Source organism: Doryrhamphus excisus, linkage group LG12 (genome assembly GCF_037039965.1).
Source record: "Doryrhamphus excisus strain RoL-2023G ecotype Guam linkage group LG12, RoL_Dexc_Guam_v1.1, whole genome shotgun sequence".
Lineage (NCBI taxonomy): Eukaryota > Metazoa > Chordata > Actinopteri > Syngnathiformes > Syngnathidae > Doryrhamphus > Doryrhamphus excisus.
The window spans coordinates 1,981,780-2,009,416 of record NC_136368.1 but is presented as its reverse complement, the minus strand read 5'-3'; the positions used below and the strand labels follow the sequence as shown (position 1 = coordinate 2,009,416).

Here is a 27,637-nt window from a genome sequence, read left to right as displayed (position 1 = left end):
GTGGTGTCATCTGAACAGCCAATCAGAGAATGGCTAATGGCTCTTTGCGGAAGTAAGAGTGGACAGAATGCGGAAGAGGAGAAAGTTAAAGCAAGACCGCTCATCGTAATCGTTTTCCCCCAAAGACACGATAATGTGTAATCATATCCTGCACTGTGGTCAAAAATGTCGTGGAAAATACTTTAACAGTAGTACGGGGGATGTATGATGTTTTTCTTAAAAGACAGGCGCAACGCTGTTTCAATCGAAACTACACTGTATGTTCAAATAACACGGGAAATTTATAGAGTGACAGAGTGAGACATCTTTCCGAGTGAATGGTACACAATCTTCGGTCGGTGTGTCCAGCTGTTGTTGGTCGAGCGCAAGAGAGCAGACGTTAAGGTTCGAAACCCACATGCAAACCATGGAACTGCCTGTCAATTCGCCACTTTAGCGCGGAAGAGTCAGACCGGGGGGAACCGACTGGGTTGGGCGGGTGGACTTCCCAGGCGGCCCCAGCCACGGCGGCCCCCTCACTGCCGAGAAATGTGGCTGAACCCAGAGGAAGTGCTGCTGAAAAACGCGCTGAAGCTGTGGATTACCGAGAGGAGCAACGACTTCTTCCTGCTGCAGAGGAGGAGAGGCCGAGGCGAGCCCACCGGGAGGATCGGCGGTAAGCAACCTGGGTGGGCTCACACCTGAAGTGTTGAAAAAAACAACCAACACAGGTGTGATCTCATTGAGCTTAACTTTTTTGTAACGCTTTATCCAAATATATTGATGGAAAGTGAGTGAAACATTAGCCACACTTGACTCTGCTTTGTTAATTATTGCCTCACTGTGGATTTAATTACATTTTAAGACAATAATTAACAATTTGCCGTAAAACTGTTGGTCAATACGACACTTTCCTGGTTTAAGATCAACTCACCTGTCACCATTGACACATAGCCATCATCTATAAACAATAACAATAATGAACAGGAAGTTGCTCAACACTAATTCAAAAAAATGGGGAAAATGTAGCAAAATGAACAGAAAAAAGACTGAAATATTGACACTAGTCATGATGCAAAGCTTTTTAAAAGTAATGTCACAAACTAAAAAATGTGAACACAAAAATTAAATTGACCTCCGCATCCTTTTGATTTTTCAGTAAGCGGCCCTTGCTGGAAAATTTTTGGACACCCCCGCACTAAAGACTTCATTAAGAAGGTTGAGGAACTTTGCAGCAGTGCTGCCAGTGCAAGATGGTTTTGGTGTCGCCGTGGTGACCATTTAGATACCATTTTTCACCTAGATTCTTTGAACTTATGATCTTTTAATCCTTTGACTTGTTCTTATGATTTTTTTCCCCCATTGAAAATAATGGAAATGGAATGAGACCGTTCCAGCATCAAACTGCGGCTATCAACGGACATTTATTACATGTACAGGTAATGTTTTAAGTAAAATATTAACCATATAAAAGTGTAAAAATAAGTTAAGTCCCAACAAGAGTCAGTATTATTGTTTTTTTTTTCGCACAGCCAAAAAGCTCCTTATCGTTTCTGGTTGGTTTCAAGTTGAGGTTGTGTGGAAGTCTTGAGGCGGCAATGTGCCCCCCCCCCCCCCCCAGCCTTAACAAGTGGTTTGTTGTTCTGCAAGCCGTAATGTCATAGTGCGTCACGAGATTTCACAGTAGCTCCTTGACCAGTTTAATCTTGTCCTTTTGTCCCCAAATGAAGTCTACTTACAGAGTGGATGTGTTTGGCTTTGTACAGTAATAACGGAACGCCAGCGTTTCACTTCAGTTTAAAGGTCAGCTTTATCGATTTTCTCACAGCTGTGTTCATTCACCAGCCTCTCACTTCCTATTTTCTATCTGAGCGCTCATAAAACAGAATAGTAGGAACTTCCTGCTCGCCTTCACTTTGTCTTGCTGCCGTCCACGGAGCAATAGAGGTGAAAGGTCGAGCCCTGTCAACAACAACGACACTTGGTGTGACGTCAACTCCATAAAATCCCGCAGACCAGAGAGTTTACCACAAGCACAAAATAAAAAAAAGAGATTCATACAAAGACTTGAAAGTTTCGCCAACCTTGTGGACTCTCTGGAATGTTCTCCAGCTAGGAGGCCTTGTTGCTAGGCTGCGGCTTCACGGCTTCAAACGGGTGGACACTAAAATGTGTCTCATTCTGGAAGCTGACCCCGACACTCCCCAATCCAAATAAATAAAACGAACAATAACCTAACCTAATAACAAAATGGCTACAGTCAAGTCTACTCCATGACATACAATACTGTGTACCGTGTACTGAGCCTTAAGTGGATATCCAACTAAGTACATTTTCAAAATGCAGAAATAAGAAATGGAAGTGAGACAAAAAAAATTGCAAATAAGCAGTAAAGTGAAATAGGCTGTTCATCTGGAAAGACAAAATCTTTATCATTTTCTCTCAGCTATTCACATTGTGAAGAGCTCTTGATGGCAAAGGCAAAAAAGGGTTTCTCTCTTTGAACCCGAGGGATTGTTGAGCTGCATAAGCAAGGCCCTTCGCAGCGTGCCATTGCTGCTGGTTGGACGCAGTAAGAGTGTGATGGAACAAAATCACCTGTTTAGATTATTATTATTATATATTTAATATTTGTATTTTATATTATATTAAATTATATTCAATTTTAGGTTCCTAAAATATTGTGGCAGGTCAATAACACTCAATTGGCGCATTTCTAATATTAATGTGAACACCAGTTTGCTAAGTCCTTCATCAAGATGTTGTCCTGCCTCTTTGCAGGCCTCCTGGTGGGGGCTTTGGACACAGTGCTGGACTCCAACGCCAGGGTCACGCCCTTCCGGATCCTCCTCCAAGTTCCTGGCTCGGCAATAAGCTGGATCATAGCAAGCGGTGAGAGGAAGTGGTATTGAATGATGGATAACAATAGGAAGTGTGTGAAGTTCCCCTGCTGTCTTTTGTCTCTGTGGCTTTCAGGAGCCGCCATAGAGGAAGTGAACAAGCACTGGGACTGGCTGGCCCACCACCTGCTTCACTCGCTGTCTGTGTTCGAGAACAAGGAGGACGTGGCCAGCTTCGTCAAAGGAAAGGTCAAGGTGGGATGAGAAGATAGCAAGTAGACTCAAAGTAAAGCATTGGTTCTCGTTTAAGATGATACAGTCATGAGGGTTTGTCCGCTCCCACTGCAGGGTCTGATCGCTGAGGAGTTCCGTGGTCGACAGGCGGCCCAGGAGGACGACCCGGAGAAGTTCCGGGAGGCGCTGCTCAAATTCGAGCTTCACTTTGGACTCCCGTCTTCTGAAAAGCTGGTGACCTTCTACTCATGCTGCTGTTGGAAGGGCCGAGTTCCCCGGCAGGGCTTCCTCTACCTCAGCATCAACCACATGGCCTTCTACTCATTCCTGCTGGGGAAGGAAGGTCTGTACACATGTTACTACTACTACTACTACTACTGCTACTACAACCAGTACTAAGTAAATAGAGTACTGATTCTTCTGTTGCTTCTCCCGTCTGCCAAAGTCAAGTTTGTCATTCCCTGGGCGGAGGTAACGCGTCTGGAGCGGGTCTCAGGCGGCCTTATGACGGAGGCGATTCGGGTGAGCACGCGCCAGCGGCAGAGGGACTTTTCCATGTTCCTGAACCTGGACGAGGCCTACGGGGTGGTGGGCCAGCTGGCGGACATCGCTCTCAGACGGCTGCTGGACAGCGAAGGTCTGGAGCTGGACCGAGTCCTGCAGCAGCCGGCTCGCATCAGCAAGAGGTCGGTTTGGAAAAATGTCTTCCTTTTTTTTTTAAGTTCTGAGGAATGCTCTTATTCTCGCAGAGGTCATGGTCCAAAGTTTCCTAGTTTTTTTTCCTCTCTGCAGGATCCTGGAGGAGCAGGCCCTCAGGGAGTACGTGCTGGCCCTGTTCCGCCTCCCTCGCCGCGAAAGGCTCCACGAGGTGGCGTCCTGCGCGGTGTGGACGCCCCACGCCCGTTGCCACACAGCGGGCACCCTCTACACCACCGACGGCTACCTGTGCTTCTGCAGCCGCGAGGAGGGGCAGTGCATCCTGCTCATTCCTCTCTCTGAGGTGATTCAATTGAGTGAGTTGTCACCACGGACTGAGACTGACTAACGGAACTAACGGTCTTCTCAGGTCCTGTCTGTGGAAAAGGCCGAGACCACTTGCGTCCTTCCCAATCCCGTCATCGTGAGCATTCGCTCCAAGAAAGCCTTCCAGTTTATCGAGCTGCAGGAGAGGGATGACCTGGTGGAGAGCCTCAACTGTCGACTCAGATCTCTACAGCTGAAGCAGTCGGCCTTTCGGAGGAGCACACACAGCAGAAGGACCTCTGTGCGTGGCATCGAACGGTCCTGGACCTCATAGACAACGATTGTTAGATTGCTTATCGGTTGTGTTTGCTGCCGCAGAGCTGCCCGTCCCCCTACTACACTTTCTACTATGACACCGGGTGCTCGGATGAAGAGGAGATAGAGGAGCAGGTTCTCCGCAACACTGTCAACAGCGAGGCTCTGATGACGGCCTTCCACCACAACCAGCCTGGAACCAGCAACAACACCAAGGTCGTCCTAGTAGGGGTTTGCGGACAAATAGCCGCATACGAGCACAAACAGGACATCAGCTTTTTGAACCCAGCAGAGCGTGATATTCCTTCCAACACATCAACATCATAATTAGATACTATTTTGACCCTTGGTTCACACCGTAGTTGGCATGGTTTGTACACTGCATCGAATCGTATCAAATTCATTCATTCATTTTCTACCGCTTATTCTCACGAGGGGTGCTGGAGCCGAGGGTGGAATTGAACCCGGGTCTCCTAGCTGTGAGGTCTGCGCGCTAAACACATGAAAACACTTTTGAAAATATGAATTAATCTAAATGAGTATCGAATCATTTACCACACACCCTGTGCTTGTGCGTTTTATACAGAGCAGCATCGTGTTGAAAAATGGCGGCTTTAACAGGAAGTGTAGAAGGTGCTGAAGACATATCTGATGTGTTGGTTCAGAATATGGAGGCGGTGAAAGAGAGGCTGTGGGAAGATCATTTCACCGAGTTTGGCCGTGGGGTCCACATGTTCCGCACTGAGAAGGTCCAGAGGCTGGTTGCCATGGGGATACCCGAGTCACTGCGGGGCGAGCTGTGGATGACGTTCTCAGGTAACAACCATTAGAATTAAAAAAAAAAAATCTATCATGGCGTCATCAACACTGAGTCTTTGACACTGGGACAGATGCCTCCTCGGATCTGGAGTCCCACCAGGGTTACTACGCCAGCTTGGTGCACAAGTCCATGGGTCAGAGCAGCCTGGCCACGGAGGAGATCGAGCGAGACCTCCACCGCTCCCTGCCGGACCATCCGGCCTTCCAGAACCCCACCGGCATTGCAGCACTCAGACGCGTTCTGACCGCCTACGCTCACCGCAACCCCAAGATCGGATACTGTCAGGTATTACCGGGAAGATTTATTGCAGTGGAACCTTTTTAAAGTACAATTGGTTCTGAAGAAATATACAGTCATGCGTCGTTTATTGCATTTAACTGGTTCCAGACTCGAACCCGTTGTTTCATGGTTGACTATGGAATATTACGAGTCAAAAACGATTGAAAGCCAAGTTCTATGTAGTATTCTGGTAGTACGAGGCTAGGTTAGGTTACGTAACGTTACCTTTCACACTGCATGGACACCCGAGACAACATTCCATGGCTAAGTGACTGAAAAAGAAGGTTCTCCTCTCATTCTGTGTGGAAGTGGTACATTTTTGGCCACTCCCGTCTGATACACTTTGAGTTTATAATGAGTAAATGACAGAGGCTGGCTAGTTAGCTCAGTAGCTTGGTATGCTAAAGGTCATCTGCTTGTATCTGCTTGGCGGCGGTAGTCCATGAACATCCTGGCATCAGTGCTGCTGCTCTACGCTAAAGAAGAAGACGCCTTCTGGCTGCTGGTGGCCGTCTGCGAGCGCATGCTGCCAGACTACTTCAACCGCAGGGTCATAGGTGAGGGAATAGCGTAAAAAAAAAGAACGAGCCTTAGGGTTCCCATCCTGATGTCTTCCAATGCAGGAGCCCAAGTGGATCAGTCAGTGTTTGAACAGCTGATCCGGGAACGTCTTCCAGAGCTGGCCGAGCACTTCCCGGACCTGTCCACGCTCTCCTCGGTGTCCCTGTCATGGTTCCTCACCATCTTTGTCAGCGTGATGCCCTTCCAAAGCGCCGTCTGCGTGGTGGACTGGTTTTTCTTTCACGGCATCAAGGCCATCTTCCAGCTGGGCCTCGCCGTGCTGGAGGCCAACGCCTCGCAGCTCAGCACCAGCATCGATGATGGACAGGCTCTGATGGTCCTCACTGGGTACGTTGTTGCTAAAAATGAAATAAAAACACGGTTCGGTTTTCCAGGATCTTTACACAATATCCACTATTAGTGAGCTCGTCCCAGACTTTTGTTTCTTTGTGTTGCAGTTTTCTGGAGCGTGTTGGAAGTGAAGATTCATCCTGTTCCGAGCCCTCTCCGGCGCCTCATGCAGACGGCAACAGCAGCGTGCCAGATGTTGCTACTGTGGACCAAGCTAACATTACTGACCTCATCAATGACGCTTATGAAGTAAGTCAACTGTCGGTCCTTGCCTTAGTGGAGACAAAAGCTCAGTTGAGTCTGAAGCAAGTTAGTGCGCAGTAAAATAAAACTATATACACGAGGGCTCAAAAGTTTGGGATCACTTGCAAATGTCTTTGTTTTCCAAAGAAAAACACGTTTTCATACATTTCACAAAAATTTTTATCCATTTCACAAACAATGAAAATGAATGAGATGATTTTGAAAGAAGGATGTAGATTTTTGCATAGAGGCCTACTATCAACAACTGCCAGTCCTCTGCATCAATCTCCTGGTATGGCTGCTAATCCAAGTTCATCATTTTATAAGGCTAATAGATTAACAGAAAAGGCATCTAAAAATCTAAACTAAAACTTAACTACTCCCTTCAGAGAGCAGCACAAAATGGGTCTAACAAGGACAGAAAAACGCTGCACAACTGTGCAAGAAGACAAATATCTGAGAGTGTGTGGTTTAAGACAAAGACGCCTCACAGGTCGTCACCTGGCAGCTGTACTAAATAGTCGCCGTCAAACACCAGTGTCAGGATCAACAGTGAAGCGGCGACTTCGGGATGCTGGACTTCATGGCAGGACTGCTAAGAAAAAGCCATAAGTGATCCCAAACTTTTGAGCGGTAGTGTAGTTTCATAACCAGAAGCGCACTGTAGCTATGTGTTCAGAGCCTGTGACATGCTAATTGCCGAGGTGGTGACTCCCGCAGAGGCAGATAGCGTGCCGAGGGAGCTGACCGCACCCACCGCTTGTGAGCTGAGTATTAGCATTTAGCATAGATACTGTGTATCTGCACTTATGGTACTTTGAATGCAGCTACTGCCAGCTCGTGAAGACTTAAAGCCGACCCGGTTACTGTGTTTTTAAACCCCAGGGGTCATTTCCTGTTGTAGACTAGAGGTCGGTGTGAAAGACGCTGTTCTTGTCACCGTAAAGCCATGGAATGTTTTTGTGGTGTCCTGTCAGAGGTTTGGAGACTTGACCGTCAGGAAGATCGAGAGGCTTCGCTGTCGACACAGAATTCAAGTCCTGCAGGCCCACGAGGACACCACTAAGGAGAATGCGGTGAGGAAATAATATTGACAAAGCTACAAGATGGAGGCTGAGAGAGTTTTTTTTTGTAGTTAAGGGTGGTGACGCCAGAGGTTTCCATCTCTGCGGAGAACCTGGCTGACATTTATGACCTCTTCAAGGTAACGTCTTCTCCGTGTTTCTTTTCTTGCGAACTTGTCACCAACTTATGTCATCCACAACCAGACGGAACATTTCATCAGTCTGTACTGGGGGGACATCAGCGCGGCGGCGGCTGCAGAGGCGGCCTCATGGAGCCGCGGTGTCTCCTACTTGGAGCGCCAGTACCGACTGGATCGCCCCCAGTTCAAGAGCCTCTACGGGATGCTGGCACCGTGGGCCGGGGAATCGAACCAGCACGCCGACATGCTGGCCAACCGCACCTTCACGCTGCTGGACCAGGACCATGATAGCCTGGTCACCTTCAGGGAGTTTGCCGCTTGGCTGGGTGGGTAAAGTGGACTCTTGAAGGCCGCAACCTTTCAGTTGTTTGTATACCATTTAGTCACTTTGCAGAGATGACGCCACCACATTATCACGATCTCTAGATACTGTTCAAATATGTGTATTTTTTATTATATTATATTTTATTTATTTTATTATTTATTTATTAAATGTATTAAAATCTAAAAAAATTAAAATATGTATTATTTTATATTATATTTATTATACTAATAATGGGCATTTGACAAAATATCCTTGGGACAGGCTGCATGGTGGTCGAGTGGTTAGCACGCAGACCTTTTAAGGTATTAATAAACACAAGCGGAAATGTATTAATACCGTCAGAAAAGACACCGAGTAGCTTCAGTGTGACTTTTTGTCTCTCAGAAGTCGTGCAAGCAGAATAAATGCATTTAGCATGACTATGAACATCTAACATGAGTTCTTCCTCTCTGGCCCTCAGACACGTTGTACTGCGGCGAGCTGAACGAGAGGATAAAGCTGCTCTATCGCCTTCACTTACGTCCTGGTTGGTCGGCCTCACTTATGTGCACGATGATCTGGAGAAGTCCTCCTCGTGCTCTTTTTAGTAACGTAACTTTGTGTCTCTTATAGCCATGACTGAAAGCGACGACGACCCGTCTCTGATGAAGATGCCTCTGGTGTCCACCGGCAGACCTCTATACGTCACCGTGGCTTCAGGTGGGCGTCCGTTCCGCTCAAGTGTCTTTGGTGGGCTAATGGAGTTGTTCTTGTTGAAGAAAGCAGCGTCGGAGATGAGGAGAAGGACTATCAGGAGCAGCTGAAGCAGATGCTGCAGGATTTGGAGGTGGCCAATAAGGAGAAAGATGTGGAGAAGCCGCTGCAGCTCATGAACCAGGTATTAGAAACGTTAGCCCCTCATGTTTAATACAATGTTGACACAGAAAATATGAACATTAAAATGATAACATTTTCACTGTATTCCTACAAAATTACTGCTTTTTTGTAGTTTTCTTCATTCATTTATTCATTTTTTACCGCTTTTCCTCACGAGGGTCGCGGGAGTGCTGGAGCCTATCCCAGCTGTCTTCGGGCGAGAGGCGGGGTACACCCTGGACTGGTGGCCAGCCAATCACAGGGCACATATAGACAAACAACCATTCACACTCACATTCATACCTATGGACAATTTGGAGTCGCTAATTAACCGAGCATGTTTTTGGAATGTGGGAGGAAACCGGAATACCCGGAGAAAACCCATTGTAGTTTTTTTGTTAACTGATATTTTTAGAATGTGCTATAGGCAACCCAGATGTTCCACATCATGTGTAGAAGATACCAATTTACATGCACAAGAGCATCATGCTAAATGGGAACATCTGGTTTGAAACCAGTAAATCCAGCTCTTTTGCATCCCATGCACTTTTCCCAGACTTCCCAGCACTTCCTTGTATGTCTGATGTTTGAAGCCCCTCCTCCTGCCTCCGCAGAGAGAGTTCATCCAGTTCTGCAAGACGCTCTACAGCATGTTCCACGGCGACCCGGAGGAGAACGAGCTCTTCCAGGCCATCGCCACCGTCACCAGTCTGGTGCTGCAGATTGGTGAGGCCAGCCACCGCGACCGAGCCCTGGGGTCGGGGGGGCCGCCGGATGCAAGCTCCGAGGAGGGCGAGTGGACCGTCAGTTTCGCTCAGATCCTGGCCTCGCTGCTGACCGAGCAGATATTAGTCAACTTCCTGGAGAGGCCGGCCGATCTGACGGCCCGCATCGCGGATGCCAAGGAGAGGCAGTACCACCAGAGGGCGGGGCTGCTCACGCTGCAGCAGAACCACCGCTAACACACGTCCGCTTTGGACTCCCCAACTGACTACGCAGTACTAGACCTCCGATCGTAGTATTGATAGAACTGCAAGCGCACTGCAACACTTCGAACTAACCAGTGTCATGCCGTCACATTTCAATTCCAATGTGAACCAAAATGGCTTTTTCTGGCCAACTATTTCTTATTCTAATCAATATGCTCTCCTGCATGCACCTTGACACTTTTATACTTCAAGCCAAAGCAGTAAAAAAAAAAAACAATCTACAGTACTGTGAGCCAAAAAAAAAGTATAGAAAACTTTACTGCCCAGAAAATAACACTGGAAATGTCTTCTTAAATAAAATATGTTGCAGAGAAGCTCTTTTCTCTTCTCTCACAATTGCTCAATTCTTCACGAGTAGAAAAAAAATGGCTATTCCAAACTCCCCACCACAAGGGGGCAGCACTCGAGTTTAACACACAGAAATGAACATCTTAATTACAAGATGAAAATATAAATTAAATGAATCACTGTGCCTTCACTCTTAGCCTTGACAGAAGCCTGGCTACTAGCAATTAGCTGGAGCCTATCCCGGCTGTTGTCAAGGCAACACAGTGACACAGGAAGTCAAACAGTAGACCATCAGTGACTGCATGTGTTTTTTCAAGGAGGACTTCCAGCAAAATGTGTCAACAATTTGAGCAACTAAAAGGTTTTTCTCCTGTGTGTGTTCTCATGTGTGATACCAAATATACCTTTCTAGTAAAACTTTGAAAACAGGTTGAGCAAGTGAAGGGTTTTTCTCCCGTGTGTATTCTCACGTGCGTTTGCATGTCTGACTTTTGCAGGAAGCCTTTACCGCAGTATGAGCAACTAAAAGGTTTTTCTCCCGTGTGTATTCTCACGTGCGTTTGCATGTCTGACTTTTGCAGGAAGCCTTTACCGCAGTATGAGCAACTAAAAGGTCTTTCTCCAGTGTGCGTTCTCATGTGTATAACCATAGTATACTTTTTGCTGAAGCTTTTGCCACACTCTGAGCAACTAAAAGGTCTTTCTCCTGTGTGTATGGTCTGGTGTCTTTGCATGACTTTCTTTCGAGTGAAGCCTTTACCGCAGTCTGAGCAAGTGAAGGGTTTTTCTCCTGTGTGTGCCCTCACGTGTATAACCATAGCTACCTTATCATTGAAGCTTTTGCCACAGTCTGAGCAATGAAAACGTTTTTCTCCTGTGTGCATTATCTTGTGTCGAGTCAAATTACTCTTAGTAGAAAACATTTTCTCACATACTGAGCAGTTCAAAGGTTTAGCTGTCTTCTTTTTAGAGCTTCTTTTTTTGTTGCCAGTGTGAGTCGTCATATCACCTTCACGGTCCGCCTCTCTCATCTCCTCACTTGGACTATGACGAAGCTGTGAGGACTCAGGTGGTTTGTCTTCATGGTCTTCGGTCTTCACAGAGAAACCAGTCAGTGGCAACCCGAATAAAGGATTCTCCCCCTCCTGAGTGACCGAGAGTTCTTCGTCTTCCTCTTTAAGGTAGGAGGGCTGTGGCTCCTCCTCTTCTGCTTTCATGCAAGGGTGCTGTAGCTCTTCCTCTTTGGCTTTGTGGCTGGCCTCCGGGTCCTCCTGTTCCTCTTTAATGTCAGGGGGCTGCGGATCCCCCTGCATCAAGTGCTGGATGTCTGGAGGACATCAACAGAAGTTATTGTGAAAGCTTATTATGCACTGTAAAAAAAATCAATAGTAAAAGCCCAGTCACCGGAATTCTACCTTAAAAATAATGTTGTGTCTTTTTGGTTCCACAATTTCTTTTTACACTGAATCATTTTTATTCTGTGATGGCTTTCCTTGTGGAGACTCTACTTTGTTCAAGACAGCAGCTCCACCTGCTGTTTAAACTAAGAAGTACACAACCGATAACTACAGGTTAGTGAACATTAAATGATACCTTCAATGTGTACCAAAACTCGAGCTTTCAGTTGTTGTCGCATCCGCTCGTCCTCCTGGTCCAATGTTATGTGTAGTCTCTGGTTATCTCCAGCTTCCACCTCCGTGTGTCCGAGATGTAATGAGGGTGCCCAGTCTGGATGGCTTTCATCCATTTCATTAGCTGGTCTCCCTGAAAAACACACCCCCCCATTATTACTTTAAAATACGGTTCTTTCATTCATTATCGAGTAGATTACAAATCACTCAAAGTGAAAAGACGTTATGGTTTTATTCGTCCAAAGACGATACTTGACTTAGTTCGGTGCCCTCAGCTAGCTTGGCTAACGCTAGCGGCCTACTAAATGCTAGGTGTGAAAGAGCAAAACACATGCTTTGATTGAAACTTACCAGTGTGAAAATGCCGTGAACACACCACCAAGTCTTGGGTGATGGTGTTGAAAGTGATGTTTGGTCGTCTCACGGCTGCTATCCAGGCCATTCGGCGTCTCTTTGTTAGCTCACAGATCACAGCTCCTTGGCTTTGCTTCCACGTTGGAAAGGAGAAACATCTCACCCCATCCTTTTTATTCCCCGATTGTTCGTGTGGACGATGCTGGCACTTCACGACGCAACACTCTAGCGCCATGGTTTGGACTTGCTACAACAAAAACACAAGGTAGCCTCGACAATGGCGTCAACCAACCTTTCAGTTTCCTACCAAACCCAAATGCGGTGCACGTCTTCTTCTTTTTATATGGCGGATGGCAAGCACCGTAAAGGTGCACTAGCACCACCTACTGCATTGGAGTATGAACCAGGGCTCCATAATACACATCATGTATGTATTTATATAAATGTGAATGTGTGTAAACAAGTTGAACAGTTTTGGTCTCAGTATTGAATATTGAAATACATTAATATATTAAAATAGATATTCTATAAATATAAATATAGCTTCCTGTTGGCTAGGTAGCTTTTAACCCAATTCAAAACTAATTATGTGATTCTATACCTTTGTAATTAGGATGTAATGATTACTGCAGTTGTGCACTTTTTCAATAAAATTTAGCCTTTTTTTTTTAGCTATTTTGCCTTTTAATTTTCTGATAATTACAATCAGAATTTTAAAAAAAAACCTCCACAAATTTCAGGCAAACAAAAATATACAAAAAAAATCAACACACTTCATTTCATCAATATATGATAGAATAAAGCCCCCAAAGCCCTCCACCACCGGACCCCTGTTACCTTACCAACTTGCTTTGCCGCCATAGTCCTTCCCGTCTCCTCCTGTCCTGACTTGGGGAGATAGAGCTTCCTCTATTGATGCTCCTTCCCTTTGGAATGTTCTCCCACAATCCATCCGTGCCTGTGCAAACCTCAAACCATTCAAAGCCCTTTTCAAAACTAATATTTTCAAAACTGCTTTTAAAGTTTGACTTTCTTATTTTGTGTGTTACTTGTTTTGAAATTTATGTCAAATGTCTTTGGGTTCCTTGAAAAGCGCCATACAAATAAAACGTATTATTATTAAAAGTCGACCAGTGCAGAGTTACCCTCGCCTCTTGCACAAAGTCAGCTGGGATAGGCTCCAGCATGTGGGCAACATGACGTGTACAGAAGATACAAAGTAAATTCATCACATCAAACATCACAATAAATTGTTCAGCTGTTGGTTGAAATTTGTACTTTGGTTGCATAACACTGTTCATTTTTAAAATGTACAACTGAAGAAACATAAATATACACACTAGTGGGTCACACACCCAATTTGCTAGTATAAACATGCTAATTTATTCCCTATTAAGCCGTTTCCCTCAAATAGTTCAATAGGGGCCCTGATGGTGTGCTAATTTCATACAAGCAAAGCATCTTTATGTGAATGATCCCACCATCACATAACAATTTCACAGCTCAACTACAACTCCCATGAGCACCAGCTACCTAGAAGACGATGATGTCACTGACATTTAACACCTTTATCAATAAAAGTGCTAATAAAAAACAAACACACATCCCTATGAAGCCTGCCATTCTTTAATCTAAAGCTTTACTTCCTAATATTGATTCAATTGGTTGATTACCTTTTTACATGATGTTAGATCAATATATGCCGTCTAGTATGAAATCGTCCTAAACAAAGATTGATGTAGTTGGATTGTAGGAATATAAATTGATGTTGTTACATCCCGAGTGACAACATTTAGTGATTGTGCAAAGAATATTCGCAGACAGTGTCTGGATGGAAGCCAGGCGAGTCAAACAGGAGACCATCAGTGACTCTGCATGTGTCTTTTCAACGCAGACGTCCCCGAAAACGTGTCACCACAATTTGAGCAAGGAAACGCTTTTTCTTTTTTGTGTGCTCTCATGTGTGATCGCATGCTTGGCTTTCGAGTGAAACGTTTACCACAGTCTGAGCAACTGAAAGGTTTTTCTCCTGTGTGTGTTCTCATGTGTGATTGCATGGTTGTCTTTAAGGCGAAGCGTCTACCGCAGTCTGAGCAACTAAAAGGTTTTTCTCCTGTGTGTGTTCTCATGTGTGATTGAATGGTTGTCTTTTGAATGAAGCATTTACCACAGTATGAGCAACGGAAAGGTTTTTCTCCTGTGTGTGTTCTCATGTGTGATTGCATGGTTGTCTTTAAGGTGAAGCATTTACCACAGTAAGAGCAAATGAAAGGTTTTTCTCCTGTGTGCCTTCTCATGTGTGTTTGCATGGCTGCCTTTTGAGTGAAGCATTTACCACACTCTGAGCAACGGAAAGGTTTTTCTCCTGTGTGTGTTCTAATGTGTCTTTGCATGGCTGCCTTTCGAGCAAAGCGTTTGCCACAGTCTGAGCAACTGTGAGGTTTTTCTCTTGTGTGTGTTCTCATGTGTGTTTGCATGGTTGTCTTTAGGGTGAAATGTTTACCACAGTCTGAGCAACTGAAAGGTTTTTCTCCTGTATGCGTTCTCATGTGTGTTTGCATGGTTGTCTTTAAGGCGAAACGTTTGCCACAGTCTGAGCAGCTAAAGGGTTTCTCTCCTGTGTGTGTTCTCATGTGTCGAGCCAAATCATTCTTAGAAGAAAATCTTTTATGACAAACCGAGCAGTTAAAAGGTTTCTCTGTCTTCTTTTTAGAGCTTTCAGAGTGTTTGTTGCCAGTGTGAGTCGTCATATCACCTTCCCAGTCTGTATCGCTGCTCAGAGATTCTTGGTTGTAGTCGCTGTCTTCATCTTCAGGAGAGTGTGACGTCGTGTCGTCACTATCTGACAGTGGAGCTAAGAGGTTGTCTGCTTGTGATCCTCCACAGTGGTCTCCATCAGCTTCTGTTGTCATGTGTTGCAGTGAGCTGCTGCATGAAGGCTCCGCCTCTCTCATCTCCTCACTTGGACTATGATGAAGCTGTGAGGACTCAGGTGGTTTGTCTTCATGGTCGTCTGTCTTCACAGAGACACCAGTCAGTGGCAACCTGGTGAGATCAGCCTCCTCTGGTCCGAGAAGATGCTCTCCCTCCTGAGTGATGCAGAGTTCATTTGGAGGCTGTGGCTCCTCCTCTTCCTCTTTAATGTGGGTGGGCTGTGGTTCCTCCTCTTCCTCTTTAATAGGTTGTCGCTCCACCTGCTCCAAAGTGGAGCTCCCACCCTGTGGTTGAGGGGACATTCTTCTTGACGACCAATCAGCTGCTAGATGTCTGCAGGACACAAACAGGAATTATTGTGGAAGATTATAAATTAAATTAAATAACGATGGTCCCGGGCCACTTTGTCCAGCTCCTTCCGGCGGATGCCGAGGTGTTCCCAGGCCAGTTGAGAGGCATAGTCTCTCCAACGTGTCCTGGGTTGGACGTGCCGTGAACACCTCCCCAGGGAGGCGTCCTAACCAGATGTCCAAGACACCTCCTCAACGCGGAGGAGTAGCGGTTCTACTCCGAGTCTCTCCCGGATGACAGTGCTTCCGCTTGTACCCGCCATCTTGTCCTTTGGGTCACTACCCAAAGCTTATGACTACTTCGTGAGGGTAGGAAAGTACATTGACCGGGAACAAATGAGTGTGCTTCCTAAGCGGTGCACACACCCCGGGCTAAAGGTAGCTAAAAAGGGGGACCAAGTAAGAAGGACCAGCAGAAACCGGAGAAAAAGTACTCACAACACAAAACATGCTAGCACGCTAGCGGGCTAACGTTAGCGGCTAACAATAGCACATTCATTTCGAACGGCATCGTATTTAAACAACCTAAAGAGTGTAAAAGGTTATTGTATTTATATTACCTCATTGGCCACGTGCACTAGAGAGGACTACAATGGCGTCTTCTGAGAGTTACAACAGCAACTCGTGAAGGCGACCTCTTCCGCTTTGTGGTGTGCACCAATCATTAACGTCCTACTGAAACACAAGCTAGCGAGGATTTATTCCATTTTACATCATAACAATTGATCATATCAATGTAAACTAGTCCTACAAATACAGTAATATTGCAAATATTAATATTTGTTAATTTAACACACAATAACCTGACATGATTAAGTTAAATGTAAGAACTGGGTCAAAGCTGACAAGATGGCCGTCCTGCAATTTGTCGGGAAATGGGTGTCAGTTTTTATTCATGTATTTATGAAGCATCAATATCTTGGTGTCCTCGTCCTAACTATGAAATTATTTTAGAAGAAAGGAAATTTTTGATGTTATTGTGCATGGCATAACATTTTAATACATATCAAAACCAATGTTATAACCCAAAACATAAAAACAATCAAGAGAACACAGAGTGCCCTGTAGCGTTAGCCAAGCTAGCTGAGGGCACCAAACAAAGTCAAGTATCGTGTTTGGAGGAATAAAACTCGCTGTCTTTTAACTTTAAGTGATTTGTAATCTACTCGATAATGAATGAAAGAAGCGTATTTTAAAAATAGAGCCAGTTTTCAAAGTAATAATGGGAGTGTGTGTTTTTCAGGGAGACCAGCTAATGAAATGGATGAAAGCCATCCAGACTGGGCACCCTCATTACATCTCGGACACACGGAGGTGGAAGCTGGAGATAACCAGAGACTACACATAACATTGGACCAGGAGGACGAGCGACTACAACTGGAATCTGTTTTCAAGACTGAGCACATTGAAGGAATGTTTAATGCCGGCTAACCTCCTACCGTGCTGGACTCAACACGGGACCTTGGAACAGGAGTCCAGAGTGCTAACTGCTGTTCAGCACGGCTCCTAAGGCCCAGGGAATGAGATTGGTTAGTTAGTACAAGCAAGTTAAGGCAGCTACTTATCTTCTTTGGCGTTTATTCATTCATTCATTTTCTACCGGGGTGCTGGAGCCTATCCCAGCTGTCTTTAGGCGAGAGGCGGGGTACACCCAGGACTGGTGGCCAGCCAATCACGACAATCAAGATGATGACATCACCGACAGCCAGACTGTAACATTTAACACCTTTATCATTAAAAGTGCTTAAAAACAAACCCACACATCCATATGAAGCCTGACATGCTTTAATCAAGTGCTTTCTTTCCTAATATCGTTTCAATTGTTTTTTTTTTACCTTTTACACAATGTTTAAGATTAGATTAATACATATATGCCACCTGGAATTAAATCTTGCTAAACACAGGTTGATGGAGTTTAATTGTAGGAATATGTCTTGTCAAACAAACCCATCAACTTTGAAAGCCTACAACCTTGCAATCATGAAGAAGCTGACTCCAGGATTTTCACACATGCCCTCCATGCAGCCAAGCAGCAGACAAAGTCTGTGTTGATCAAAGCATGTGACACAGACATTCTTGTCATAGCAGTTTGGGTCTTTGCGAGTCTTCAGGACGCTGGCTTGGAAATGTTTTGGGTTGAATGCGGCCAGGGGCAGTCCATTAGATGGTCCCCAATTCAAGACTTAGTGAGGAACCTCGGCCCAGAGAAATCCAGTGACATGCTCTTCTTTCATGCCTTCACTGGCTGTGATGTTGTGTCAGCATTTCGAGGTAGAGGCAAGACAACAGCATGGCAAACATGGGCAGTTTGTTCTGACGTGAGCCCAGTGTTCAAGAAACTCAGCCAGTAGCCCATAGAATTGACATTCTTGAAAAATGAGTTGTCACCATGTATGACAAGCACAGCAACACTACAAAGGTTGATGAGGCAAGACTGCACTTGTTTGCTCGGAAACAACGGTCCTATGATTCTATCCCACCAACAAGTTCATCGCTTCACATTGTCATAATGGAGTATTTTGTGTAGAATTTTGAGGTAAGAGATTAATTTAATTCAGTTTGGAATGAGGCTGTAACATGACAAAATGTAGAAAAAGTGAAGCGCTGTGAATACTTTCCAGATGCACTGTATGCCGTCTGGTATGAAATCGTCCTAAACAAAGATTGATGTAGTTGGATTGTAGGAATATAAATTGATGTTGTTACATCCCGAGTGACAACATTTAGTGATTGTGCAAAGAATATTCGCACACAGTGTCTGGATGGAAGCCAGGCGAGTTAAACAGGAGACCATCAGTGACTCTGCATGTGTCTTTTCAACGCAGATGTCCCCGAAAACGTGTCACCACAATTTGAGCAAGGAAACGCTTTTTCTTTTTTGTGTGCTCTCATGTGTGATTGCATGCTTGGCTTTCGAGTGAAACGTTTCCCACAGTCTGAGCAACTAAAAGGTTTTTCTCCTGTGTGTGTTCTCATGTGTGTTTGCATGTTTGACTTTAAGTTGAAGCCTTTACCGCAGTCTGAGCAACTAAAAGGTTTTTCTCCTGTGTGTGTTCTCATGTGTGATTGAATGGTTGTCTTTTGAGTGAAGCATTTACCGCAGTATGAGCAACGGAAAGGTTTTTCTCCTGTGTGTATTCTCATGTGTGATTGCATGGTTGTCTTTAAGGTGAAGCATTTACCACAGTAAGAGCAAATGAAAGGTTTTTCTCCTGTGTGGGTTCTCATGTGTGTTTGCATGGCTGTCTTTTGAGTGAAGCATTTACCACACTCTGAGCAATGGAAAGGTTTTTCTCCTGTGTGTGTTCTAATGTGTCTTTGCATGGTTGTCTTTCGAGCAAAGCGTTTGCCACAGTCTGAGCAACTGTGAGGTTTTTCTCCTGTGTGTGTTCTCATGTGTGTTTGCATGGTTGTCTTTAGGGTGAAATGTTTACCACAGTCTGAGCAACTGAAAGGTTTTTCTCCTGTATGCGTTCTCATGTGTGTTTGCATGGTTGTCTTTAAGGCGAAGCGTCTACCGCAGTCTGAGCAACTAAAAGGTTTTTCTCCTGTGTGTATTCTTATGTGTCGAGCCAACTCACTCCAACGAGAAAATCTTTTATGACAAACCGAGCAGTTAAAAGGTTTATCTGTCTTCTTTTTAGAGCTTTCAGAGTGTTTGTTGCCAGTGTGAGTCGTCATATCACCTTCACAGTCTGTATCGCTGCTCAGAGATTCTTGGTTGTAGTCGCTGTCTTCATCTTCAGGAGAGTGTGACGTTGTGTCGTCACTATCTGACAGTGGAGCTAAGAGGTTGTCTGCTCGTGATCCTCCACAGTGGTCTCCATCAGCTTCTGTTGTCATGTGTTGCAGTGAGCTGCTGCATGAAGGCTCCGCCTCTCTCATCTCCTCACTTGGACTATGATGAAGCTGTGAGGACTCAGGTGGTTTGTCTTCATGGTCTTCGGTCTTCACAGAGACACCGGTCAGTGGCAACCTGGTGAGATCAGCCTCCTCTGGTCCGAGAAGATGCTCTCCCTCCTGAGTGATGCAGAGTTCTTCGTCTTTAATATTTGGAGGCTGTGGCTCCTCCTCTTCCTCTTTAATGTGGGTGGGCTGTGGCTCCAATTCTTCATCTTTAATAGGTTGTCGCTCCACCTGCTCCAAAGTGGAGCTCCCACCCTGTGGTTGAGGGGACATTCTTCTTGACGACCAATCAGCTGCTAGATGTCTGCAGGACACAAACAGGAATTATTGTGGAAGATTATAAATTAAATTATATAACGATGGTCCAGGGCCACTTTGTCCAGCTCCTTCCGGCGGATGCCGAGGTGTTCCCAGGCCAGTTGGGAGGCATAGTCTCTCCAACGTGTCCTGGGTTGGACGTGCCGTGAACACCTCCCCAGGGAGGCGTCCTAACCAGATGTCCAAGGCACCTCCTCAACGCGGAGGAGTAGCGGTTCTACTCCGAGTCTCTCCCGGATGACAGCGCTTCCGCTTGTACCCGCCATCTTGTCCTTTGGGTCACTACCCAAAGCTTATGACTACTTCGTGAGGGTAGGAAAGTACATTGACCGGTACATTGAGAGCTTTGCCTTTCCGGTTTAGCTATCTCTTCACCACAACGAACCGATGTAGAGTCCGATGATAATTTCCAGGCCAGTTCCACAATCACTAATAAGACGAAGTCTGTTCCACTCAGTGTGAACAAATGAGTGTGCTTCCTAAGCGGTGCACACACCCCGGGCTAAAGGTAGCTAAAAAGGGGGACCAAGTAAGAAGGACCAGCAGAAACCGGAGAAAAAGTACAACACAACACAAAACATGCTAGCACGCTAGCGGGCTAACGTTAGCGGCTAACAATAGCACATTCATTTGGAACGGCATCGTATTTAAACAACCTAAAGAGTGTAAAAGGTTATTGTATTTATATTACCTCATTGGCCACGTGCACTAGAGAAGAGTACAATAGCGTCTTCTGAGAGTTACAACAGCAACTCGTGAAGGCGACCTCTTCCGCTTTGTGGTGTGCACCAATCATTAACGTCCGACTGAAACACACACTAGCGAGGATTATTTCCACTTTACATCATAACAATTGATTATATCAATGTAAACGAGTCCTACAAATACAGTAATATTGCAAATATTAACAATTATTCATTTAACAAACACTAACCTGACATGATTAAGTTAAATGTAAGAACTGGGTCAAAGCTGACAAGATAGCCGTCCCGTAATTTGTCGGGAAATGGGTGTCAGTTTTTATTCATGTATTTATGAAGCATCAATATCTTGGTGTCCTCGTCCTAACTATGAAATTATTTTAGAAGAAAGGAAATTTTTGATGTTATTGTGCATGGCTTAACATTTTAATACATATCAAAACCAATGTTATAACCCAAAACATAAAAACAATCAAGAGAACACAGAGTGCCCTCTGGAGTTAGCCAAGCTAGCTGAGGGCACCAAACAAAGTCAAGTATCGTGTTTGGATCAAGACAATCAAGATGATGACATCACCGACAGCCAGAATGTAACATTTAACACCTTTATCATTAAAAGTGCTAAAAAAAAACAAAAACCCACACATCCATATGAAGCCTGACATGCTTTAATCAAGTGCTTTCTTTCCTAATATTGATTCAATTGTTTTTTTACCTTTTACACAATGTTTAAGATTAGATTAATACATATATGCCACCTGGAATTAAATCTTGCTAAACATAGATTGATGGAGTTTAATTGTAGGAATATAAATTCATGAAGTGAATGAATTGTTGCACACTTAGTTATACATTTACACAACATTTAGTGACCGTGCTAAGATGCTAAGATGGCTTCCAGGCGAGTCAAACAGGAGACCATCAGTGACTCTTCATGTGTCTTTTCAACGCAGACTTCCCAGAAAACGTGTCACCACAATTTGAGCAAGTAAACACTTTTTTTCCTGTGTGTGTTCTCAGGTGGGATTGCATGCTTGACTTTCGAGTGAAATGTTTACCGCATTCTGAGCAATGAAAAGGTTTTTCCCCTGTGTGCGTTCTCATGTGTCTTTGCATGGATGTCTTTAAGGTGAAGCGTTGACCACAGTCTGAGCAACTAAAAGCTTTTTCTCCTGAGTGTACTTTCATGTGTGTTCGCATGTTTGTCTTATGAGGAAAACGTTTGCCACAGACTGAGCAACTATAAGGTTTTTCTCCGGTGTGTGTTTTCATGTGTGCTTGCATGGTTGTCTTTTGAGTGAAGCTTTGACCACATTCTGAGCAACAAAAAGGTTTTTCTCCCGTGTGTGTCCTCAAGTGCCTTTGCAGGGTTGTCTTTAAGGTGAAGCGTTTACCGCAGTCTGAGCAACAAAAAGGTTTTTCTCCTGTGTGCGTTCTCATGTGCCTTTGCATGGTTGTCTTTAAGCTGAAGCCTTTACCACAATCTGAGCAACTGAAAGGTTTTTCTCCTGTGTGTGTTGTCATGTGTGTTTGCATGGCTGTCTTTAGAGTGAAGCATTTACCACAGTCTGAGCAACTGAAAGGTTTTTCTCCTGTGTGCGTTATCATGTGTCTTTGCATTGTTGTGTTTCGACCAAAGCGTTTACCACAGTCTGAGCAACAAAAAGGTTTTTCTCCTGTATGTGTTCTCATGTGTCTTTGCATGGTTGTCTTAAATGTGAAGCGTTTACCACAGTCTGAGCAAGTAAAAGGTTTTTCACCTGTGTGTGTTCTCATGTGTGTTTGCATGTTTGTCTTCACAGTGAAGGCTTTACCACAGTGTGAGCAACTGAAAGGTTTTTCTCCTGTGTGTGTTCTCATATGTGATTGCATGGCTGTCTTCTGAGTGAAGCGTTTACCACAGTCTGAACAACAAAATGGTTTTTCTCCTGTATGTGTTCTCAAGTGTGATTGCATGGCTGTCTTTTGAGTGAAGCGTTTGCCACAGTCTGAGCAACAAAAGGGTTTTTCTCCTGTGTGTGTTCTCATGTGTTGAGCTAAATTACCCTTAAGAGAAAATCTTTTCTGACAAAGTGAGCAGTTAAAAGGTTTCCATGTCTTCTTTTTAGAGCTTTCAGAGTGTTTGTTGCCAGTGTGAGTCGTCATATCACCTTCCCAGTCTGTATCGCTGCTCAAAGGTTCTTGGTTGTAGTCGCCGTCTTCATCTTCAGGAGAGTGTGACGTCGTGTCGTCGCTATCTGACAGTGGAGCTAAGAGGTTGTCTGCTTGTGATCCTCCACAGTGGTCTCCATCAGCTTCTGTTGTCATGTGTTGCAGTGAGCTGCTGCATGAAGGCTCCGCCTCTCTCATCTCCTCACTTGGACTATGATGAAGCTGTGAGGACTCAGGTGGTTTGTCTTCATGGTCTTCGGTCTTCACAGAGACACCAGTCAGTGGCAACCTGGTGAGATCAGCCTCCTCTGGCCCTAGAAGATGCTCTCCCTCCTGAGTGATCCAGAAGTCTTCCTCTTTAATATAAGGGAGCTGTGACTCTACCTCTTCCTCTTTAATGTGGGTCAGATGTGGCTCCTCTTCCTCTTTAACAAAAGGGGGCTGTGGCTCCTTCTCCCTCATCTCCTCACTTGGACTATGATGAAGTTGTGAGGACTCAGGTGGTTTGTCTTCATGGTCTTCGGTCACAGCAGAAACACCAGTCAGTGGCAACCTGGTGAGATCAGCCTCCTCTAACCCTGGAAGATGCTCTTCCTCCTGAGTGACGGAGAGTACTTCCTCTTCCTCTTTAATAGGCTGTAGCTCCAAAGTGGAGCTCTCACCCTGTGGCTGATGGGGGCGTTCATCTTGACAGCTAATCAGCTGCTGGATGTCTATAGGACACAGACAGGAATTACTGTGGAACACTATCTTACAATAATATTGCAGATTTTACTATTGAAATACATTTTTTATGAACTTATACTGTAAATATTTGAATATATGTATGTACAAACAGCTCCAAGTAAACTGAAAATTGTTATCAAGCAAAAAGAGAGCACTCCTGAGATTCACGAGCATACTTAAACGCAGCAAATTGTACTTCCACATGAGTTATAACGTTAGCGATAAGAATATCCACTTATTGTTTTTGTTTGTATTTCTGTTGGAATACATCACATCATTAGTCAGTTCCACATGTCCAAAAGGAGTAGGAAGAAGCAAAGCTTATTTAATCCTACCCCCCCCCAATCCATTCTGCAACTATTACAATACTGTTATTCACTTCCTGTATTCCATATGGGGTTTTTTTTCATAAGGCTTGCAATGTAACGTCTTTTTGGTTCCACAATTTCTGGCTACACTGAACAATTTTTATTCTGTGATGGCTTTCCTTATGGAGACTCTGCTTTGCTCAAGACAACAGCGCCACCTGCTGTTTAAACTAAGAAGTACACAACCGATAACTACAGGTTAGTGAACATTAAATGATACCTTCAATGTGTACCGAAACTTGAGCTTCCAGTTGTTGTCGTAGTCGCTTGTCCTCCTGGTCCAATGTTATGTGTAGTCTCTGGTTATCTCCAGCTTCCACCTCCGTGTGTCCGAGATGTAATGAGGGTGCCCAGTCTGGATGGCTTTCATCCATTTCATTAGCTGGTCTCCCTGAAAAACACACACCCCCCCATTATTACTTTAAAATACGGTTCTTTCATTCAGTTCCTACCTTACAAATCACTCAAAGTGAAAAGATGTTATGGTTTTATTCGTCCAAAGACGATACTTGACTTAGTTCGGTGCCCTCAGCTAGCTTGGCTAACGCTAGCGGCCTACTAAATGCTAGGTGTGAAAGAGCAAAACACATGCTTTGATTGAAACTTACCAGTGTGAAAATGCCGTGAACACACCACCAAGTCTTGGGTGATGGTGTTGAAAGTGATGTTTGGTCGTCTCACGGCTGCTATCCAGGCCATTCGGCGTCTCTTTGTTAGCTCACAGATCACAGCTCCTTGGCTTTGCTTCCACGTTGGAAAGGAGAAACATCTCACCCCATCCTTTTTATTCCCCGATTGTTCGTGTGGACGATGCTGGCACTTCACGACGCAACACGTCGGCGCCATGTTTAGGACTTGTTATAACAAAACAAAAACATAAGGGTAGCGTCCAGAAACTTTTCAGTTCCAAACAAGCCCACAATGCAATGCGGTGACGTCACCTTTGCACGTCACTCTTCTTCTTCTTCGTCTTCTTCTTTGTCGTTTAACCTTGTTGAGGCTATGGCTACATCTATTGGTATAGCTTCTTCTGGTTTATATAGTATATTGGTGGAACAAGTCAACCTTTATGATGAAGACTTTTGTACTACTGTAAGATGAATCTAGCTTTATTTCAATTTTGTGCTAATATCTGTCATCTCATTTTCCACTTATTATATAGCACTTCAATAATAAAATAAATAAACTTCAATAAATGATGAACATTCGGTATTATTCATTAACAGGAACGAATCAAGGAAGTTATAGTGGTGATGCCTGCGGGATCAAATAATACCAGGACTGCCATAAGAGTCAGCTTTGAGTCACTTCTTACATTTAAGTTAATTATGTTACGTTATTGTGTGTTAAATTGATAATTGTTAATATTTACAATATTACTGTATTGGTAGGACTTGTTTACATTAACATGTAGCTCGATTATAATGTGGAAATAATCCTCGCGAGTGTGTGTTTCAGTAGGACGTTAATGATTGGTGCACACCATAAAGCGGAAGAGGTCGCCCTCACGAGTCGCTGTTGTAACTCTCAGAAGACGCTATTGTAGTCCTCTCTAGTGCACGTGACCAATGAGGTAATATAAATACAATAACCTTTTACACTCTTTAAGTTGTTTAAATACGATGCCGTTCGAAATGAATGTGCTATTGTTAGCCGCTAACGTTAGCCCGCTAGCGTGCTAGCGTGCTAGCATGTAGTACACGCAAAGCCATATTTTGTGTTGTGAATACTTTTTCTCCTATTTCTACTGGTCCTTCTTACTTGGGCCAATCTTTTTTGAATATTATACAAATTCCTACATTTTGTCACATTCTTCCCGCCACTTCTTTACAAGCATTTCTTTCACTATTGACTTCATTTCAGCTTTATTCTACTTCATATTTACCCCTCCTTACGCTTTCCTTGTTGTTGTCTTGACATCTGCCAACTCATAGCAACAGTCTTGTCTGCAACAGATAGCACACCAAGTCAGTGGTCGCTGTCAAGATGGTGATCAAGATACCAATCTAGGAAAAAAACATTGAACTGTATCTGCAGCGGTTAAAGTTTTGAATGGATGGGACACACAGATATTTCAAATTAGGTCCTCACACCAGTTTTGTTGACAGAAACCAACATGAAAAGCCCATCATTAAAATTCTACAGTAAAAATTATTCCTTTTTTTTACAGCCCACAATAATCTTCCACAATAATTCCTGTTTGTGTCCTGCAGACATCTAGCAGCTGATTGGTTGTCAAGAAGAATGTCCCCCCAGCCACAGGGTGGGAGCTCCACTTTGGAGCAGATGGAGCGACAACCTATTAAAGAGGAAGAGGAGGAGCCACAGCCACCCCTAATTAAAGAGGAAGAGGAGGAGCCACAGCCCCTTCTTATTAAAGATGAAGAATTGGAGCCACAGCCCACCCACTTTAAAAATGAAGAGGAGGAGCCACAGTCCCCCTATGTTAAAGAGGAAGAGGAAGAACTCTGCATCACTCAGGAGGGAGAGCATCTTCTAGGGCCAGAGGAGGCTGATCTCACCAGGTTGCCACTGACTGGTGTCTCTGTGAAGACCGAAGACCATGAAGACAAACCACCTGAGTCCTCACAGCTTCATCATAGTCCAAGTGAGGAGATGAGAGAGGCGGAGCCTTCATGCAGCAGCTCACTGCAACACATGACAACAGAAGCTGATGGAGACCACTGTGGAGGATCACAAGCAGACAACCTCTTAGCTCCACTGTCAGATAGTGACGACACGACGTCACACTCTCCTGAAGATGAATACAGCGACTACTACCAAGAACCTTTGAGCAGCGATACAGACTGTGAAGGTGATATGACGACTCACACTGGCAACAAACACTCTGAAAGCTCTAAAAAGAAGACAGAGAAACCTTTTAACTGCTTGGTTTGTCATAAAAGATTTTCTTCTAAGAATGATTTGGCTCGACACATGAGAACACACACAGGAGAGAAACCTTTTAGCTGCTCAGACTGTGGCAAACGCTTCACTTTAAAGACACACGTGCAAAGACACATGAGAACACACACAGGAGAAAAACCTTTTCCTTGCTCAGACTGTGGTAAATGCTTCACTCGAAAGTCAGCCATGCAATCACACATGAGAAGGCACACAGGAGAAAAACCTTTTAGTTGCTCACACTGTGGTAAACGCTTCACGTTAAAGACATACATGCAAACACACATGAGAACACACACAGGAGAAAAACCTCACAGTTGCCCAGACTGTGGTAAATGCTTCACTTTAAAGACACACCTGCAAACACACATGAGAACACACACAGGAGAAAAACCTTTCAAGTGCTCAGACTGTGGAAAAGGCTTCACCGTAAAGACAAACATGCAAACACACATGAGAACACATACAGGAGAAAAACCTTATAGTTGCTCAGACTGCGGTAAAGGCTTCACTGAAAAGGCAGCAATGGAAAAGCACATGAGAACACACACTGGAGAAAAACCTTATAGTTGCTCAGACTGTGGTAAACGCTTCGCTTTGAAGACAACCATGCAAGGTCACATGAGAACGCACACAGGAGAAAAACCATTTAGTTGCTCAGACTGTGGTCAACCCTTCGCTTTAAGGACAACCATGCAAAGGCACATGAGAACACACGCAGGAGAGAAGCCATTTAAATTAAAATTCTGGTGACATTTTCTTGGAAGTAGGCGTGTAACGATTCATTCACTATATATTGATGCATGGGTTTATATTCTTATGATTCAACTGCATAAATTGAGTTACCTAATTAAGTTTCCATTCCGGATGACATACATATTGATCTAACATTGTGTAAAAGGTAATCAATTCCTTGAATGGGTACTAGGAAATGAAGCATTGGATTTAAGCATGGCAGTTTTCATATGGAATTTTTTTTAGCACTTTTTAAAACTTTATTTTTCCCTTTGAATTTTATAAACAAAACTTCAACATAAACACAGACAAC

The 27,637-nt window shown here is 44.3% G+C and overlaps 5 protein-coding genes across 6 annotated transcripts; 1 reads left to right on the top strand and 4 right to left on the bottom strand.

Annotated features, from left to right (window-relative positions):
* Positions 1–197: 197 nt before the first annotated feature.
* On the top strand, positions 198–10,272 carry tbc1d8 (TBC1 domain family member 8). Its single transcript, XM_058081859.2, has 20 exons — positions 198–655; positions 2,761–2,871; positions 2,956–3,074; positions 3,168–3,396; positions 3,499–3,739; positions 3,846–4,053; positions 4,120–4,317; positions 4,395–4,547; positions 4,997–5,147; positions 5,222–5,436; positions 5,870–5,987; positions 6,054–6,339; positions 6,450–6,591; positions 7,563–7,661; positions 7,721–7,789; positions 7,854–8,115; positions 8,575–8,640; positions 8,727–8,813; positions 8,873–8,991; positions 9,584–10,272. Exons 1-20 carry the CDS (start codon positions 529–531, stop codon positions 9,929–9,931), a joined length of 3,348 nt encoding a protein of 1,115 aa, XP_057937842.2. The 5' UTR covers positions 198–528; the 3' UTR covers positions 9,932–10,272.
* On the bottom strand, positions 9,044–12,708 carry LOC131135721 (uncharacterized). The gene is made up of 3 exons (XM_058081952.2): positions 12,229–12,708; positions 11,840–12,010; positions 9,044–11,573 (listed from the first exon to the last, which is right to left on the bottom strand). Exons 1-3 carry the CDS (start codon positions 12,464–12,466, stop codon positions 10,585–10,587), a joined length of 1,398 nt encoding a protein of 465 aa, XP_057937935.2. The 5' UTR covers positions 12,467–12,708; the 3' UTR covers positions 9,044–10,584.
* Positions 12,709–12,965: 257 nt separating this feature from the next.
* Positions 12,966–15,306, bottom strand: LOC144901509 (uncharacterized). The gene has a single exon (XM_078795058.1). The coding sequence runs from the start codon at positions 15,183–15,185 to the stop codon at positions 14,094–14,096; it is 1,092 nt and encodes a 363-aa protein (XP_078651184.1). The 5' UTR covers positions 15,186–15,306; the 3' UTR covers positions 12,966–14,093.
* A 66-nt stretch (positions 15,307–15,372) lies between these two features.
* On the bottom strand, positions 15,373–20,537 carry LOC144894406 (uncharacterized). Of its 2 annotated transcripts, XM_078795052.1 has the most exons (3): positions 20,431–20,537; positions 19,202–19,725; positions 15,373–15,498 (listed from the first exon to the last, which is right to left on the bottom strand). In XM_078795052.1, the coding sequence occupies exons 1-3, from the start codon at positions 20,433–20,435 to the stop codon at positions 15,491–15,493; spliced, it is 537 nt and encodes a 178-aa protein (XP_078651178.1). In that variant the 5' UTR covers positions 20,436–20,537; the 3' UTR covers positions 15,373–15,490. The 2 variants fall into 2 exon arrangements, with proteins under 2 accessions (XP_078651178.1, XP_057937851.2); XM_058081868.2 differs by lacking the exon at positions 15,373–15,498 and having other exon boundaries at positions 17,720–19,725.
* A 362-nt stretch (positions 20,538–20,899) lies between these two features.
* On the bottom strand, positions 20,900–24,622 carry LOC131135675 (uncharacterized). The gene is made up of 3 exons (XM_058081867.2): positions 24,294–24,622; positions 23,906–24,076; positions 20,900–23,304 (listed from the first exon to the last, which is right to left on the bottom strand). The coding sequence occupies exons 1-3, from the start codon at positions 24,529–24,531 to the stop codon at positions 21,362–21,364; spliced, it is 2,352 nt and encodes a 783-aa protein (XP_057937850.2). The 5' UTR covers positions 24,532–24,622; the 3' UTR covers positions 20,900–21,361.
* Between the last annotated feature and the right edge of the window lie 3,015 nt (positions 24,623–27,637).